This window comes from Myotis yumanensis, unplaced genomic scaffold, assembly GCF_028538775.1.
Source record: "Myotis yumanensis isolate MYYU_CA2020_CCGP unplaced genomic scaffold, mMyoYum1.0.hap1 SCAF_4, whole genome shotgun sequence".
Classification (NCBI taxonomy): Eukaryota; Metazoa; Chordata; class Mammalia; order Chiroptera; family Vespertilionidae; genus Myotis; species Myotis yumanensis.
In genome coordinates, this window is record NW_027223755.1 from 80,939,388 (window position 1) to 80,957,115 (window position 17,728).

The 17,728-nt window shown below is 55.5% G+C and overlaps 1 protein-coding gene and 1 pseudogene across 1 annotated transcript; both read right to left on the reverse strand.

The window, feature by feature from the left end:
• Window positions 1-3,833: 3,833 nt before the first annotated feature.
• LOC139008207 (uroplakin-3b-like protein 1) lies at window positions 3,834-8,489 on the reverse strand. Its single transcript, XM_070411533.1, has 6 exons — window positions 8,408-8,489; window positions 6,793-6,945; window positions 6,284-6,503; window positions 5,683-5,759; window positions 5,316-5,436; window positions 3,834-4,007 (listed from the first exon to the last, which is right to left on the reverse strand). The coding sequence occupies exons 1-6, from the start codon at window positions 8,487-8,489 to the stop codon at window positions 3,899-3,901; spliced, it is 762 nt and encodes a 253-aa protein (XP_070267634.1). The 3' UTR covers window positions 3,834-3,898.
• A 4,487-nt stretch (window positions 8,490-12,976) lies between these two features.
• Window positions 12,977-17,078, reverse strand: LOC139008208 (small nuclear ribonucleoprotein Sm D2 pseudogene; annotated as a pseudogene).
• Between the last annotated feature and the right edge of the window lie 650 nt (window positions 17,079-17,728).

The following is a 17,728-nucleotide window of genomic DNA, read 5'->3' on the forward strand; positions in this document are numbered from 1 at the left end:
GAGTTCTCATGGCTTGTCCGAGTTAAAAATAGAGGCAGGAGACAGTGAGAAACAGGCAAAGAAACATAAGAGAAGGGGACACAGAGAGGCACAGCCAGGAAGACAGAGACGGGCAGAAGAGGCAGCGAGGGTTGCAGCAGGTCCCCGCCCCCCATGCAAGTGTCCATGTGTCAGGCGGATATCAGGTGACATGTGCCCACTGGATGTCCCTTCATGACTCAAGACCATTGTCACTGAGCCTGTTTTCCCAGGTGTGTGCCCCTGAGAGCCGGAGGGCTGAGTGGGTTGTTGCAGCCACACCTTGTGGTCAGTGTCACTCACCAGCTCATGCTCCAGGCTCCCAGAAGAGCCCAGAGAAGCAAGCCCAGGCGTGGCTGGAGTCCCCGTGGGAATTCGGGGGTGGGGAGGATCCCACCCATTCCATGCTGGCCTTCCCCAGCCCCTAAGGTTGGGTTCTGGACTCAGCACAGGCAGGTCCCAAGAAAGTGGTTTAAGTCTTTGTGGGCAGGCTGTGTCTATCACATGTCCCCAGTGGGGAGGTGTGGTCAGGGAGAGAGGTTCATGGAGGTCTTCTCCAGCATTCAGCCTGGGGGCTGGAGGACCACAGAACCAGGAGGTGCGGGCCGGGCAGCTCTAGGTTTGGCTGTGGGGAGGATGGTGGCCTGAGGGGTCTCTGGGATATCCGGTCAGAGGCAGCCCGGATCCCTGTCCTCTAACACTCTGGGATCAGCTCCTGCAGAGTCCCCTCCCCGGCCTCGGGCAGCCCTCTGTCCGGGACAGGCCTGTGCGGTCATCTGTCTACCCCTCTCCATTCTGGAGACCACAAGGGGAGGGTCTGATGCCACAGGACCGGCACAAAGACAGCCCAGGTCCCTGTGACACAATAAGAAACACCGTAGTCCCCCCCTTATTCACAGGTTCCGTTACCCGCAGTCAACCTGACCCAAATGTATGAAATGGAAAATTCCAGAAATAAACAACTTGTACGTTTTAAATTGTGCCTCGTTCTGAGTAGCATTATGAAGGCCCGCTCTGTCCTGCTTGGGACATGACTCATCCTTTGTCCAGCGTGTCCTCCCTGCTTCTGCTCCTCACTCCTCACCACTTAGTAGCCATCTCACTTATCAGAGCGACCGTCCTATTCGATTATTAGTCATCATTGTTAATCTTTTACTGTGCCTAGTTATAAATTAAATTTTATCATAAGTAAGTATGTATAGGGAGAAACATAGTGTACATAGGATTCGGTACTACCTGAGTTTTCAGGCATCCGGTAGGAGTCTTGGAGCATACCCCCTGTGGATAAGGGGGGGCTACCCATGTATTTGGCCTTTGGCCCTGGGTCCTGGCACAGAGCTCCTAAAGCCCGGGGAATGCTGAGTCTTAGGGGTGAGAGGAGCATCTTCTGTTGTTCATAATGAGCCCTGCCTGAGGTTATGCTTAATGGGGGGAGCCCTAGGTAGCTTTAGGATGCAGGCTGGTCACCAGAGGAACCAACCATGGGATTAGGGGGTTGGAACTTTCAGCCCCACCCCCACCCCAATAACGTCCAAGGGAGGGGAGAAGGGTTGGAGAATGAGTTCAGTCACCAAAGGCCAATGCTTTCATCAATCATGCCTGGTAGTGGAACCTCCATAAAAAAAACAGACAATGGGGTTCAGCGAGCTTCTAGACCGGAGAACAGGGAGGTGCTAGGAGGGTGGCACCCTCCAAGAGGGCACGAAGCTCTGCTCACCCCCTTCGCACCCAGCCGCGTGCATCTCTCCTATGATGCTATTCCAAGCTGTATCCTCTGTCATAAACCGGTAATACTCAGTAAACTGTTTTTCCTGAGTTCTGCGAGCGTTCCAGCAAATTACCAAAACTGAGGAGGTGGTCATGGGAATCCCCAATTTCTAACCAAGTTGGATGGAAGTGTGCGTTCCCCGGGCACGCACTGCTTGCCACTGGCGTCTGAAGAGGGGGCGGTCGTGTGGGGCTGAGCCCTTTAACTGCAGGGTCTGGAGTTAGTGTCAGAAGTGAGTTTAATTGCAGGACACTCGGTTGGTGTCTGGAGAGTTGGAGAACTGGTTGGTGTGAAAGACCCCACACATTTGGTGCCGGAAGTGCTGTGAGTAAACACAGGTTGCAGTGCCCTCTATGTTCCTTGTTGGCCCTTCTCTGTCCTGCTATGGGCCCAGGAGGCTGGGACATGGACCATGGGCCACACCGTCCAGACCCCTCTGCCCTCTTGCTTCTGGTCAGGTGCGGTCGGTGGAGGCACCAGCGTGCGATCAGAAGGCAGGAGAGAGGCAGGGTATTTACTCACCAGCTCCTCCAGTGGCTGCGCCCCTCACCCCACAGCCCCAGCTGCTGCCAGGTGGACCCTGCCCATGGCTCCTAGTCACTGGCTAGGAAACACCACCCCCTCCCCTCACATCAGCCTCAGGTTCGGGCTTATGGCCCCAGCAGCGCCTTAGGTCACCCTCTCCTGTTGGTTCCCTAACGCTGCCCACACCTTTGTAAACTCTCTCAATTGCCCTGCTAGAGGCATGCCATCTGTTTCCTGCCAGGGCCAACCCACACAAGGCGTAGGTTTGTGGCAGGCAAGGCCTTAGGGTCACCTAGTTCAACCTTCACTTTTAGCAGCAAGGGGCACTGAGGCCCAGAGCGGGTGAGTGATCTGTCCGGGGGGTGGGGCTCATGGCTGCTGCGAAAAGACTGTGGAAAGACGAGGACAAGCTGGAAGTCGGTTTGCTTCCTCCCCTGCCTGCCTCTCCCAGCCTGGCGCCCCCAGGGCCAAGTGAGCGTTTCCTGCACAGCAGGAGCAGGATGTGTCTGCACCGGCTAATAAACCAATTAGGGCCATGTGCACCTCCCAGAGATGGGCCCTGCAAGCCAGCCATTGCCCTCCTTCCCGATCCCCTGCTCCAGTGGGTGAGGCCCTCCACTTGGCATGGGTGCCTCCTGATGTTCCCCACCCTACCTCACCCTCTAGCTGCCCCCAACCTGCCCACCCGGCAGTCCCCAGCTGTTCCCAGGCCTTTGCATGTGCTGTTGCTCTCGCCTGGGCACCCTTCCCGTGCCCACCTGGGGCAGTGCTGCCCCTTCCCCAAGGCCACACCTGCTTAGGAAACCTCCTCCAAGCCTCCGTGCCTGTGGTCCCTCCATCACTGTGCGCGGCAATACCCCTCTCCCTGCTTCACAAGGAGGGCAGAACCTGGCTCGAGTCACCTCCAGCCCTCAGGGCCCACCCGGAGTGGAGCTGATCATGGAAATGCCGGGCACCTGGGTTGGGTTCAGGGCTGGAGTCGGCTGTGGGCTGAGCCCAGGCTTCTCTAGGAGCTGAGTTTCACAGGTACTTCCTGCCCCCAGGCCCAGAGTAAGCACAGGGCTGGGCGATGCTTAGACGCTGCAGCTCTTGTACAGGAATTGGAGAAAGGGGAGGTGAAGGGCCCTCAGTCCTCCAGCCAGGAGGCAAGGCCAGCAGGAGAGAGGGGCCACAAGAGGATGCTGGGGGCGAGAGGAACAAGTGTCAAACACGCAGAGCAGGGGCAGCCCATTCACCTCCTTGGTTTGGACTCACCTCGGCCCAGTGGGCAGTGTGATCATCCCCATTTTACAGATCCCTATCGGGACACTGAGGCCAGAAGAGGGCTTGCTCTGCCCTAGATGGGTTAGCTGGCCTAGGACCCTGGGCCTCAGCCCTGGCACTATATCCTCCTAAGACGCCCAGCCCCGAGGATCTGGGGGCGGCGGGTTGGGAAACATCCAGGTATACAATGACACAGCTGTACAGGGCGGTGCCAGGGACATTTATTTCTGAGGTCCAGAAGCTGCAGGGCATGCTCCCGGCCCGGGCTCTGCAGCCTGGACCAGGGAGGAGGCTGAGGGATAGATGGGAACCCCCTGGAGCCACTCAGGAGCCCCCCACAGCTGGACGGCTGAACATGTGGTGGGGGCTATATCTTCTCATGAACGCCAACTCCCCTGGTCCCGAAATGGGGGTGCTCCCACAGGTGTCATAGCTAGGGTGGGGACAGGGAGGAGAGAAGGAGAGAGAATGATGGACACAGGGCCTGAGGTCCCCTGACCATTGCCTGGACTAGAGCTTGGAGTTCTAGGCATAGGAGCCCTGGAGAAACTGAGGCTCCACCAGCCAGGCTGGATTAACCAAAGGAAAGCAGACTATTCCTCTACACTTCACAAAGCCAGCTCTCCCTCCCTGGCTTTGTCATCACCCAGCCCCCATGCCCTCCTCTTCCCCTCCCCACGCCCCAGGATGCCTGTCTCCCCTAATAAAAACCCACCACTGGCTTCCTCTAGCCTTCAGGACACAGCCATTCTCTTGCCTGCCCCCCCGCCCCCCCGCAACTCTTGGGCCCCAGCACTGCCCCCCTCTCTCCTCCCCAAATCCTACTCAGGGATAGGTTTCCCCTTTCCTCTAGGGCAGTGGTCAGCAAACTCATTAGTCAACAGAGCCAAATATCAACAGTACAACGATTGAAATTTCTTTTGAGAGCCAAATTTTTTAAACTTAAACTATATAGGTAGGTACATTGTTGTTAACTTAATTAGGGTACTCCTAAGGCTTAGGAAGAGCCACACTCAAGGGACCAAAGAGCCGCATGTGGCTCACGAGCCGCAGTTTGCCAACCACGGCTCTAGGGCAGCGGTTCTCAACCTTGGCTGCACATTAGAATCACCTGGGAATCTTTTTAAAATCCTGATTTCTGGGCCTCACCCTCCGGAAATTCTGTTTCTTTGTTATGGGTTGGAGCCACAACATTAGTAACAAAGAAACAATTTCCGGAGGATGAGGCCCAGAAATCAGGATTTTAAAAAGATTCCCAGGTGATTCTAATGTGCAGCCAAGGTTGAGAACCACTGCTCTAGGGCCATTTGGACACCCCTTCTCCAACAGGCCACTATCTGAACTCTGAATGAAAGGCTTGAGGCAAAGATTAGCACTTGGTCTATAAGCAATTCACCTGGGCGACTCCCAGCTGGAGTCTGCTGCCTGCCCCCATTCACAACTCCAGTTATTGCCACCAGGGGGCAGTGGTGCCCACTTGGAAATAGTGAACCCCTTGGGCAGGTAGCAGGGAGAGACAAGGGAGGGAGAGGTTCAGAGATCCTGGAACCTTGGGGATTCCTTGCTCAATGATTGCTACCCATGTCTGGCCTTCAGGGAAAGCCACTCCAGCAAGCCTAGCGAGGGGGAGCTGAGCTGCGGGCCTGGGCCGGGGGCTTCTACAGAAGAATCAAGGGAGGGCGAAGGGGTAAGGGTGGTCCAGGTCAGGGACCTCACCCCTCCCAGGGCCCTGCCCACTTACCAGGTGTAGATGAGCAGGCCAAGGAGGGCCGTGAGGAGGACAGCCAGCAGCACTGACAGGATGGCAATGATGACCACTGTACCCGCGCTCCGGAGCCCCGGGGTAGTCTGGAGTGCCTCGGCTGAGGGGCATGAGGGGACCCCACAGGCAGGCAGGGCAGGCCGTGCAGGGAGGAAAGAGATATGATCTGACCTGAGAAGGGGGGCCTGGAACAGCCTCCAGATCAACCACCCCACACCCAGGTTGGGGGAGGGCTACCTGCCGACAGCATAACGGTAATGGTAGCTCTGACCGACAGGGGCTGGCCCACACCCAGTCCTCAGGACAGGATCGCCCTAGTGTGTGAGCTGCTCATCTGGCCCCATACCTTGCTGCAGACGGGTGTCGCTGGACCAGTCTGTCTCAGCCACGGGTCCTCTGTCACTCATCACCAGGAACTTCACTCTGATCGGAAGACCCAGCATTGGGGGTGAGGGTCCCTGGGTCCTGAGCTTTTGGGCCCTGGTGCCTCTCAGTCTGCCCCCTTGACTCCCAGGGCCTGGTGGGTGGGGGAGGGGGACTAAGGCTTAAACACAGCCTTGGACTCCAGTGCCAGCTGTGACATTTCCCAGCTGTGTGGCCTTGTATGCCTCCCTCGCCCGCTCTGGGCCTCAGTGTCCACACTTGGGAAATGTGTGTGGAGTGGACTAGATCCCCCAGCACGGAACATCCGTGAATCAAGCCCTGAGTGAGGGGAGATGGCTTGAGGGACCAATCCCTCCCGGGGGCACCCCTGCCTGGATGGGGAGACTCCACCTGTGGGATCCAAATTGCCGATAGGGGCAGGGGCTCAAGTCAGGGGCCCTCTGCTCAAGAAAGACAGGAGAATTCACCCAGGCCTCCTCCCATTTGCAGAACTAGGGCAGGGAACCCAGGCACCAGCTGGGAGCTGCCCCCGCTCAGGTTTGGGCGCAGGCAGACCTGCTCACCGGTAGGGACCGGGGCCTGGCAGGGGGTGGTTGCAGCCCCTTGTGGTTGGGGAGCAGCCAGTGTCATTGCCCACACGGAGGACCCGGAGCTGGTTGCCAGGCTGGCCACCTGGATAGAGCGCCCGGTTGGCCATCAGCGTGAGGTAGTAGCCCTTCTGGGGGAAGTCGGCAGGGACTGGGCTGTCCTCCACCCTCTGTGGGGCGATGAAGTTCTGGGAGGCTGAGGATGGCATTCAGGTCAGACGGTGGGTAATGGCTCTGACGGGCGGGGCTGGCCCACCCCCAGTCCTCAGGAGCCTGCGGGTCCCCAGACCTCGTGCTTGACCTGCTCATCTGGCCCCATATGCATGGGGGCCACATGGGCAGGGCTGCAGCACATCCCACCAGGCCAGACAGCCTCTGGCCACATCCCCGGCAGCACCTCCTCCACCCCTTCCACCCCTGCTGCTCCTCCAACGCCCCTGTCCGTCTCTCAGAGGGAAAACCAGGCCCGCCCCAGCGGCACCCACCATTGCTGTGGGCCACCACCAGCCAGATGGGGTCAGAGTCGGAGATGTTGAGGCGGCTGAACTGGCCTCGCGGCTGCTCCAGCGTGAAGGTGGACTGCGTGCGTGTCCCCGCGAGAGTGGCAGGTGAGAGCTGGGGCACATAGTTGATGCGCTCTGGGGCCGGTGGGGTCAGAGAAGAGGCTCAGCCAGGAAACCAGGCTCCCACAGCCCAGACTGAGGGGAAGGACAGGAGCCAGGGAGCCCGATCTGAGGGGAGAGGCACGGGCCTGCCCTGGGGGTCCTAGTCTGAGGGAGACTGAGGGCTTTTCCTGGGAGCTTTGTCCAGGCTTTCGTCTGTGCCCACAAGTCCAGCCCTGGCCCTGCCTTGGGAGCTCAGGAGGGACGGGCTCCGAGAGGCCAGGGGAGGCTCGTCTGGCCCTGCCCGACCTCGGGTCTCTGTGTGACGGACAGAGTCCAGGGAAGGGGACAGGAGGCCCCCCTCCCAGCTGCAGGAAGTTCTTCTGGGGAAGGGATCGTAGGCTTTGTTGGGGTTACACTCAGATTGGAGGGAGCCTGAACCCTCTGGTGCCCAGTGACCTCGAGTTCCCTCCAGCTCCACCCACATGGTCCAGATTGCTTTGCTTGATGAGAGAAATGAATGGCTGGGGTGCAGGGGCGGGGCAGGGGGGATGAGGGACAGTGACAGAGGAAATTCCACACCAAGACCTCAGGCCTGGATGTGGGCCACCAAGAAAGGGGCCGTGTCCTGGCTCAGAGCCTAGCACACCCTCTCCTCCCCACCCAGTGCTGGGCCACCGCCCACCCCGCCCTCAGGCACCTCTCCCTCTGGAACTGGACGCCTCTCAGCCCCTCACAGCCTCATCCGGGAAAAGCAGGGATGGCTGAGAAGGACGAGAAGCCTGGGCTCCATGCCCATGCCCAGCCCTGCTGCTGGGGGAGCTCAGAGCCCCTAACTTCTCCCGGGCCCCCTGAGGGCAGTGCTCCTCCTCTTCAGCCCCAAGTCCCGGAGAAACGAGTGAGCTTCTGTGCACGTCTCCAGGACCCTCTCGCCCGCTTTGGGTTCAATTCAGGTCAGTTAAATTCATTTCCATTTCATTCCAGTTCACTCCCAGGGTTCAGAGCTAGCACCCTCCTTTCTCTGAGCTCCCAGCTCTGTCTCAGGGCCAGGGCGCAGTGCACACAGCAAGGACCTCACGCTCACTTAATGAGGGAACCGAGGACAGAGGCTGCGTCTCTAAGCCCCTCTGGCTTAAGAGCTCACAGTGACCAATGCCTGCAGCCCCCCTCTGAGAGCCTCCTTTGGGGGCTGTCCTTGGAGGCTTCTTTTAACTTTGGTCAGGACAGGAACGGGGGCGAGGAGGGGAGAAGGGGGACCATTTGGTGAGAAATGGGGTGCAGGCTCAGGGTGCACAGAGGTGAAACCCAAAGAGAGAGGAAGCATGCTCACTCCCCTAGGCTGGCGTGGGGGACAGGGTCTGCCTTGTGACCTCTTCGGTGGGTTGTCTCTCCTGACCCACCCAAGACCCAGTCCCCAGCCATGAGGCATGGGAGCTGAGGTCTGTGCTGAAGCCCGAGGCACAGCGGGCACCCCTGCCCCACCTCCCCTCTCACTCACCCAGGCCTGTCCCCAGCGGCAGGCAGATCAGCAGCAGCAACGGTGGCATCAGCGGCCCAGGCTGTCCCCCACTGAGCCCCATGGCCCGCCAAGTCCAACTGTTTGTCAGAGGGTCTGTCTGCAGCGTCCAGAGCTCCGATTCCTAAGCTGGGCTGGGCTGGGCTGGGCTGGGCTGGGCTGGGCTGGGGGAGGCTGCTTCTGGCACCTCCTGCTGCCCCTCCCAGGTGCCCCCTCCTCCCAAACAACTGGTTGGACAGGTTTGGGGCAGAATCTGCTGGCCCCATGGATCTGGCATTGCCAGGGAGGGGTCTGAAGAGAACAATCAGCTGCTGCTGCCAAGACAAGCCTGGACACCCTCACCCCAAATCCAGGAGGGCCCAGGAGGGGCCGTGGAGTGAGGAGCAGCCCGGTCCATCGACCGTGACAGTCCTGCCACACCCTGTGAAATCTTCTCATCCTAACAGCCCCCAACCGGCAGCGAGAGCTCTCACAGCCTCCTGTGCAGAAAGGGGCCCCCTCATTTTCTACATGAAGCATAGAGAGGGGAAGGAGGTGTGCCCAAGATCACCCAGCCAGCCAGGCAGAGCCCGAACTGGAGGATCACACCCAGAGGCAAGCTCACAGGGGGCTCCCTGACATCACCCTCCCTCCTCTCCTCATCCGGATGACCTGCCCTCTCTCCAACTGTGGCCACTGCCCAGGCCAGACAACACAGAAGATTACTGAATAGGGCCCAGGGCGGGTGGGAAGGGCACGGACTGACCCCATCTCACCTGGACAGGAGCGGCCGCCCCACGTGGGTTTCCTGCCTCAGACACCAGCCCCTCTCAGCCGGGTGTCTGCACCTGGCCAGAGATACCCTCCCCAAACGCAATCTCCTTTTAGGAATAGTAAAATAAATAAATAAATAAAATAACCATTACAAATATTTTCTAGCTATTATAATGCATTTACACTCTCTTTAACTCTATTTTTATTGTTTTCAGAGAGAAAGGGAGAGGGGAAGAGAGATAAAAAACATCCATGATGAGAATCATTGATCAGCTGCCTCCTGCATGTCCCCCACAACCCAGGCATGTGCCCTGACGGGGAGTTGAACCGTGACCCCCTGGTTCATAGGTCGATGCTCAACCACTGAGCCAGGCGGGCTGGGCTCCACTGTCTACTCATCGTAACTGCATTGTTACATCAAGCACACCCCTTTGCACGCCTGTGCCTCCTCCTGCTGAAAGCTCCCTGAAGGCGGAACCTGGCCCTCACTCGAGAGGGCGGAGGGTGGCGGAGTGGGGTGGGCTCCCAGCGTCTTACACGGGACCCCCCAGAGAGTAGCCCTCTCAGCACAATGGCGGTGACACTGCTGGGTTTCAGATGCAGGTCGTCCTGCAATCAGCACTTAGAGGGCACGGAGGTGGCACAGGCAGAATTGTAAGCAAACATGTTGGCCTTGGAGAGAGAGAGCATGACCAGAGCTGTTCTGCCCAGACGCAGAAGAGAAGGGGACACGAGTGGGTCCGACTGGGGCCCAGCCAGCAAGTCCCAGTCAGGCCCAGCCCTGCAAAGGCTTTCTTTACCCGCCAGCTTTTCACTGTAGAAATGGCCACATGTCTGTCGTATAGAAGTACATCGTACAATGAGTGCCTGAATAGATAACCGCTACCCAGATCCAACAGGTGTTAACATTTTGCTATCTTTGCTCTGGATCCCTTCCTCCCAGACAGACAGATTTACTATATATATATATATATATATATATATATATATATATATATATGCTGTGTTACTCTCTGTACATGTGTAGGAGGCAGTTAGACAGGCGTGAGCAGAGTCGGACCCATAAGCCAGGTTCGGAAGGTCACCAAGAAGAAAGCCCCAGGGGACCTTTCCTCCCCGGCATTTTGCTGGTCCTGCAGTTGGGACCCTCCCCGGCCTTTCCTCCCTTGGCATGTCCTAGTCATGGGGTAGGAACGGCCTCCATGGTCCCTTGCGCGGCCAGGCCCGTGAGCATTAAGCCCTCAGGACAATGAGGTTCTGACCCCCATCTAAAGGTTTTGGAAGCAGAGCCTGGGGTCTGTTGACCACAGAGACAGAGTTTTGGTCAAACTAGAGATAACATCTAGGGCTCAGTTGTGTTTCAGCTCCAGGCCCAGAAAAGCAGCAGAACCTGGGCTGACATCAGGACCAGCTGCAATGACTAATGACCCCGTGCACTGGTGCCGGCCAATCAGTGGAGACCACGGCCCTGAGGAGACACCTGGAGAGATGATCCTATTCTATCGTGATCCTCCCTGAGACCTCCAGATAAGAACCCTCAAGATGAAGGACTCAGCTGCCTCCCCCCACCTCACACACACACACCTCCTCTCCCCAGGCGTGTTTTCTTTGCTTTTCTTTCTCCTGAGTTCCAAGAGCCCTTCTTTTGCCGCTGTAACTTGCATCCGGAGCTCACACAGCCTAGCTCTCACTTCTTTCATGGCTCGCTCCTTCTGCCTGACTTTCTTTTCTTTTTTTAAAATATGTTTTTATTGATTTCAGGAAGGCAGAGGGAGAGATAGATAGAAACATCAATGATGAGAGAGAATCATTGATCAGCTGCCCCCTGCACGCCCTCTACTGGGGATGGAGCATGAAACCTGGGCATGTGCCATGACCAGGAATTAAACCGGGAGCTCCTGGTTCATGGTTGATGCTCAACCACTGAGCCACACCAGCTGGGCATACCTCTGTGACTTTCTAAATCAACTTTCACTTGTACTTGAGTCTTGGCTCTGAATTCTCAAGGACAGAGGCAACACCTGTGTTTCACTGCTAACATCTACTGGTATATACATACGTGTATGTATTGTGGATGTAAAGAGGCCACATGCTAACCTGACTAACTCAGGGAAGGCCTGCATGATGGTCTTGCAAACTCAGAGACCTAAAGTAACCACAAAGGATGTTCTGAAATTAAACTTTATCTAAAAGCAGTTATGGTGGGTAGTCATGTCCTAGGCCAGTATCTTCTCTGACAAAGGTTAAACTTTTTTTTCTTCTTCTTTTTAGTTTTTGTTTTGTTTTGGCATATATATATATATTTCAGAGAGGAAAGGAGAGGTAGAAAAAGATAGAAACATCAATGATGAGAGAAAATGATTGATTGGCTGCCTCCTGCACGCCCCCAACTGGGAACTGAGCTGGTAACCTGGGTATGTGCCCTTGACTGGAATCAAACCCAGGACCTTTCAGTCCACAGGCCGACGCTCTATCCACTGAGCAAAACCAGCTAGGGCAAAGGTCAATCTTTACTTAACTGAGCCTATTGTCTTTTTGCATCTACAATATCAATATTGTTGGTGAAAGGGTGAATCAAGATACAGGGCTCTACTTTAGTAGAGGCTAATAAGAGAAAGCTCGCTCTGCTGGCCTAAGCCTTGCACAACATGCTCCCCTTAGGTGGTTATTTTACAGAAATTCCTGAAGACCATAACCCCTGCACAGCCCCCTGAGAAAGGACGTCTGGCGCCAGCAGAAGGACAAAGGGCGACTAAGGTCCTGATACGTGTGTCCAGCCGAAGCCCCGTCTGCAGCTCTCCCTGAGCATAAAAAGCCTGCTCCCTCCCCAGTTCGCCACTGGCTCTTTCTCTCAGGCCACCTGCGCCCAGGTGACAGGAATAATTATCATTTTGATTACACTGAGCCTTGAGTCTGTTCTGTGTGACCCCGGCCCAACCCCGAACTTTTCAGGTGGAATTTCAAAGTAATTTTCCTTTTTCCAGACCCCTCAAAGTACAGGCACCATGCTTCAGAGACCACAAATCCTCTCATTGTTATTGAGTTCATTGTTGACTGTTAACTATCCTGCGCCCACCTGAGTAAAAGAAGTACGTGTCTATCATTTTACTTTTTATCCAATCCAGAGGTTTCTCCACTTTGCTTTCTCCCGCCTCCCTAATCTATCACCAATGGAGTTCATGTAACCCACTAGCGCAGTGGTTCTCAGCCTTGGCTGCACATTAGAATCACCTGGGAATCTTTTTAAAATCCTGATTCTGGGCCTCATCCTCCAGAAAGTCTGTTTCTTTGTTATGGGGTGAGGCCACAACATTAGTACAGAGGGGCCTTGACTTACGAGTTTAATTCATTCTGAGACCGAGCTCGTTAAGGAGCTCGTTAACTCAAATTACTCTGTCAACTCAATGCAAAAAACCAGCCGAGAGACAGCTGGTATCTCAAAAAACTCTTAATCGGGACACTCATAAGTCAAGGCCCCACTGTAACAAAGAAAGAATTTCCGGAGGCTGAGGCCCAGAAATCAGGATTTTAAAAAGATTCCCAGGTGATTCTAATGTGCAGCCAAGGTTGAGAACCACTGCACTAGCGTCTCCTCTTTTGATTGTAATGTATAAAACAAGGTGAAAAGACCACCATTCTCCGGAGCATTATCTTAATTTGTTGAGATTCTGCTTCCCGGACATTGTCGATAGTTTGGCTCAAATAAACTCACAAAAATTCTTTACAGGGTTGAATGTTTCTTATGTTAACATTACATGTAGTATGTATGCTTATATAATAGTTTTTTTTTTTGTTTTATTTTAGAAAAAAACACAGGATTTTATTGTTCTCATGTCAAAGGCAGGTCTTTGCAGGACGAGGGAGTGAGTTTTGACAGCAGGGAGCAAGCCCCTACTTGCCAGCGATGAGTGGGTTCCGCAGGACCAGTGACCGAATCCCCGACAGGAATGTCTTGAGATGAAGCGGTCCTTGCTGACTGGCTGGGACTTCTTCTTGCCCTTGCCCCGCTTGGGGACCTCGGCCCACATCCGTCACATTCCCCAGCGCCATGTTGCAGCGCCTGTCGAAGCCTTCACCCGGCCGGGAGCTTCTTGTTGCGACAGCTGATGAGCACCTGGTGCTGTTCTTGACTGACTGCGTGAGCACGGAGAGTGGGTTCGTGGTAAACTCTTCCTCCTCCTGCTCTGCAGCTCCTCCGGGGTCACCTCACTCTTGGGCTTGTCCTCCGCATTGTGTCGGCCTCTGAAGAGCTATAATAGGTTTTTATATATTACTTTTAAAAAATCCTCAACCTCGGAGTGAGGATATTTTTTCCATTGATTTTTAGAGAGTGGAAGGGAGGGGGGAGCGGAAGAGAGAGAGAGGAGAGAGAGAGGAACATCGATGTGACGTGATAGAGACACATCAATTGGTTGGCAAGGATTGAACCTGCAACCGAGATATGTGCCCTTGACCAGAAATTGAACCCGTGATCCTTTGGTCCGCGGGCTGACGCTCTAACCCAGTGGTTCTCAACCTTCTGGCCCTTTAAATACAGTTCCTCATGTTGTGACCCAACCATAAAATTATTTTTGTTGCTACTTCATAACTGTAATGTTGCTACTGTTATGAATCATAATGTAAATATCTGATATGCAGGATGGTCTTAGGCGACCCTTGTGAAAGGTTCATTCGACCCCCACAGGTTGAGAACCGCTGCTTAACCACTGAGAAAACCAGCCAGAGCTATAGTACATATTTGTATGTAATAATATTAATATATATTCCCTGCTGTGTCCTCTCTTCCTGCTCCTGATGTCCCCAGCCCAGTGGGTGCCAGTGTGCCAGGGGTGGGCCCAAGATGCTCAAAGAGGCCAAGGTGGTGGGGAGCATGCCAACCCCTGGGAATATAGTCTATTTCTAAGGACCTTCTTTGCTGTATAACTTAGGGTGACTCATGGGACAGGGTGGGGCTCCCACTCACCCCCTCACATAGAGCAGCCAGCAAAAGGCTCCCAAAGGCCCACCCAGTCCTGTGTCACCAAACAAGGCCCAGACTCCTGACAGCCGTCACACCCTGTCCTCAGGAGGTGCACAGGGCAGCGGAGCAGGGCTCTTCCTCACCCTTCCCCAGCACAGAGAAGCCCCAGATCTGTGGCCTCAGACTTTGTCTGGGTAGAGAGGGGAACTGCAGGTGACCCAGTCCCTTCCTCCTCCACTAGCTTGGCCTTGGGGTCCCTCACCAGACCCTGACAGAGACCCATTTGTGCTAATATCAAGGGGAAAGACCTCACAGTTCATCCACCCTGCCCTGGGCCTGACTCTCTCCTGCCTGGTGGTCAGGCCCCTTCCCTGTGTGTTTGTACACTCCTCTCGACAGGCAGCTCACCACCTCCCCAGTCTAGTTAAGGCCTCATACACATGGAATCATAAACCAGAAAATCTCTTAAGAGGTGAAATCTCACAACGTCAAGGCCATGAAACAGACAACCCTGGCTGGTTCCTGATCCACCGAGCCTGGAGCCGGATCCTTCCTGTCCTGAGCCTGCATCTCCCGCTCTGGATACTGGGAGCTGGAGGTCAGAACACTGAGACCTTTTCAGCTGTTCCATTTAGTTCAGCTGTTCAGTGAGGGTCTGCTATGTCCCAGGACCGCTGTACACAGTGGGCATGGGCTTCGGCAGGGCAGAAGCTCTAGGGGAGAAGTGGGGGTGGGGAAAAGGGCAGGCACTTTATCCATTTATTCCTCTAGCACAGCGGTTCTCAACCTGTGGGTCGCGACCTCTTTGGGGGTCGAACGACCCTTTCACAGGGTTGCCTAAGACCATCGGAAAACACATATATGATTACATATTGTTTTTGTGATTAATCACTATGCTTTAATTACGTTCAATTTGTAACAATGAAATTGGGAGTCACCACAACATGAGGAACTGTATTAAAGGGTTGCAGCATTAGGAAGGTTGAGAACCACTGGTCTAGCAGGTCATGATAGAGCCCCTGTTCTGTGCCAGGCTCTGGGGTACCTCCGGGAAAATAAACCAAGTCTGACATCCTGGTGGGGAGGGACAGGCAGTAAATAAACAAATACAGGTATGACAGAAAGTCTGGGAGTGATACGGCTGCAAGGAAACAAAAGTTGGAGGTTAGAGTTATAGAAGAGGGGCTGTTTTAGGCAGGGAGGTCGTGGAACCCTCACAAGGTGACATATAAACATAACCTGGATGAACCAGAAGAGGGCGAATCATGAGACCCCTTGAGAGAGTACTCTACGGGCAGAGGGGTCATCAGGTGCAAAGGCCTGGGGGTCAGTTGTCTATTGCTGTGTAACAGATGCCTCCAAAGCTCGGAGGATTTAAACAGCAGCCATGTAATCATATAACAATTCTGTAGGAGGGCTGGGCTCAGCTGGGAGGTTCTTCTGCTCTGTGTGGCGTCAGCTGGAGTCACTCATGTGGCTATGGCCAGCTGGGAGCTCAGCTTCATTCACATGTCTTGAGGGACTGGAACAACTGACCACTGGCTGGGCCTCTCCTCTGTCTGCTCCCCTCCCCTTTATCTTCCCTCTCCCTCACCTCTCTCTCCTTTCCTCTTTTTCTCTCCATGAAGTTGCTCATTATTCGGTGATCCAGTCTAAGCGTCTTTACATAGCAGCAAGAACCTCAAGAGGGCAAAAATGGACACTGGCAGGCCTCTCAAGGGCTAGGCCTGAACACTGTACAGCGTCAGTGCAGCCCCATTCTAGGACCAGAACAAGCCAGAGGTCAGCCCAGGGTCAAAGAGAGGGGAGGGGATGTCACTTGGAGGGAAGTGCAACATCCACACAGGGATGGCGGAAATGCCAGTGCCGTGATGGAACAATCCATCATGGGCCCGAGCGGTCACCCTGCAAGAAGCGGGGGGGTGTTCATGGGAGACCCTGTCCCCCAAGGCCCAACTCAGGCCACCTCCCTACTCTGCTCATCTCTCCCTGCCGCTCACTCCACCGAAGGCCTTCCTAAAACCCGGTCTGCCCCACCTCACTGGGACATCTCTGCATTGCTCAACTCCTCCGCTGGTATGCAGGGCCTTCCACGCCTTGCCCCGGGCCATGTCTCCCCACTTTTGATGTCCCCAGCTCCACACCTCCCTCTTCCCGGCCACCTGAGGCCCTTGACACACCTGTTGTGCTCAGACACCACCTCCTTCAGGCAGTCCCCCGTGTGCCCCCACCCCATGTTTGATGCCTCCCTCAACCCTAACTCTAATCCTAATCTTAACCCTAACCCTAAACCTGTCTTGTTGCCCCCACCACAGGTCCCCTCCCCCTGAACTGTACTTCCTGTGCCCAGTTTTATCTGCACCCCAGCTGTGTCCAGCAGAGGACCCCACATGGAAGAGGCGCCCATAGATGTCTGATGACCTGAGCCCACTCTCAGCTTCCCACCCTTCCTGCCCATCCCCCCACCCTTAGCCCCCATGTCCATCCCACCTGCCCTGGGAACTCCCACTGCCCTGGTCCCTTGGAGTTAGGGCTCAGACAGGGACAGGGCTCCATGCACAGGGCTGAGAAAGCAGAGCTGAGCCTGGAGTTTTCATGAGTTACTCCTGGGGGCTTTGGGCCTCCTCCACGAGGAGCAGGGAGGGGTGGAGGTGGGGAGGGAGAGGCCAAGATGACTAATGGGACATTCTTCTCTGTCCCTTAGAGGGAGAAGTCAAGAAGAATGGTTGTCAAGGGCAACACATTCTTTCCTGTGGCTGTGGGTAACTCTGGCCTGCGCCACCCACAGGGAGTGGGGTTTCGGGGAGCTGGGGCTGGAGTAGTGTCTGGGCCGAAGGAGCCTTGAGATCTTCCCTCACTTTACAGAGGGAAAGCTGAGGCCGGGAGGTGAGCAGGGCTCACAGCAAATGAGGCATAAAGGGAGAACCCTGGGCTCCTGTCTCAGTCCTGGGGCCGTCTCCAGCGTTCAGGAACATCCAGGCGGAGGTCTGCGTGTGAGACAGCAGAGGTGGGCCAGGATGGCTGCAGTGGCTTCTGGCATCTCTAGCTGCAGGGAAGAGAGAGAGAGAGCAGCCCAAAAAGCTGGGCCGAGGGTCCAGTGTGAGCAGGGCCAGGGCCAGGGCCAGAGAGCAGGCAGGCTCCAGCCTACACTCGTCCAAGTCCATTCTGAAGGCCTTAACCTGCCCAGGCCCTTTCTTACCCCCGAGCCTCTGTACAAGCTGTGCCTGCTGCCTGCAAAGCCCCGGCCCTCTGCCTGCCTGTGGGCTCTGTCAAACATCTCACCGCTGACCACCTGCTCTGTGCCTGCCGCCCCCATTACCACTCATGCCCATGACACCACAGTGGTGGGAGGATGGCTCTGATTGGGCTGCCATAGCAAAATGCCACCGACCGGGCGGCTTATGCAACAGAAATTTATTGCTCATTGTTCTGGAGGCTGGAAGTCCACGTTCAAGGGGTCGGCAGGGTTGGCTTCTCCCAAGGCCTCTCTCCTTGGCTTGCAGGCAGCTATCTTCTTGCCCGCTCTTTGTGTGGCCTCTGTGCTTGGCCCCTGGTGTCTCTGTGTCCTAATCCGTTCTTGTAAGAGTTTG

Coding starts and splice junctions, on each gene's coding strand:
- LOC139008207 (XM_070411533.1), bottom strand. CDS start 8,489: ATGGGGCTCAGTGGGGGACAGCCTGGGCCGCTGATGCCACCGTTGCTG. Junction 6,946..8,407: donor GCCGCTGGGGACAGGCCTGG/GTGAGTGAGAGG, acceptor CACCGGCCCCAG/AGCGCATCAACTATGTGCCC. Junction 5,760..6,283: donor CCAGGCCCCGGTCCCTACCG/GTGAGCAGGTCT, acceptor TCTTCCGATCAG/AGTGAAGTTCCTGGTGATGA.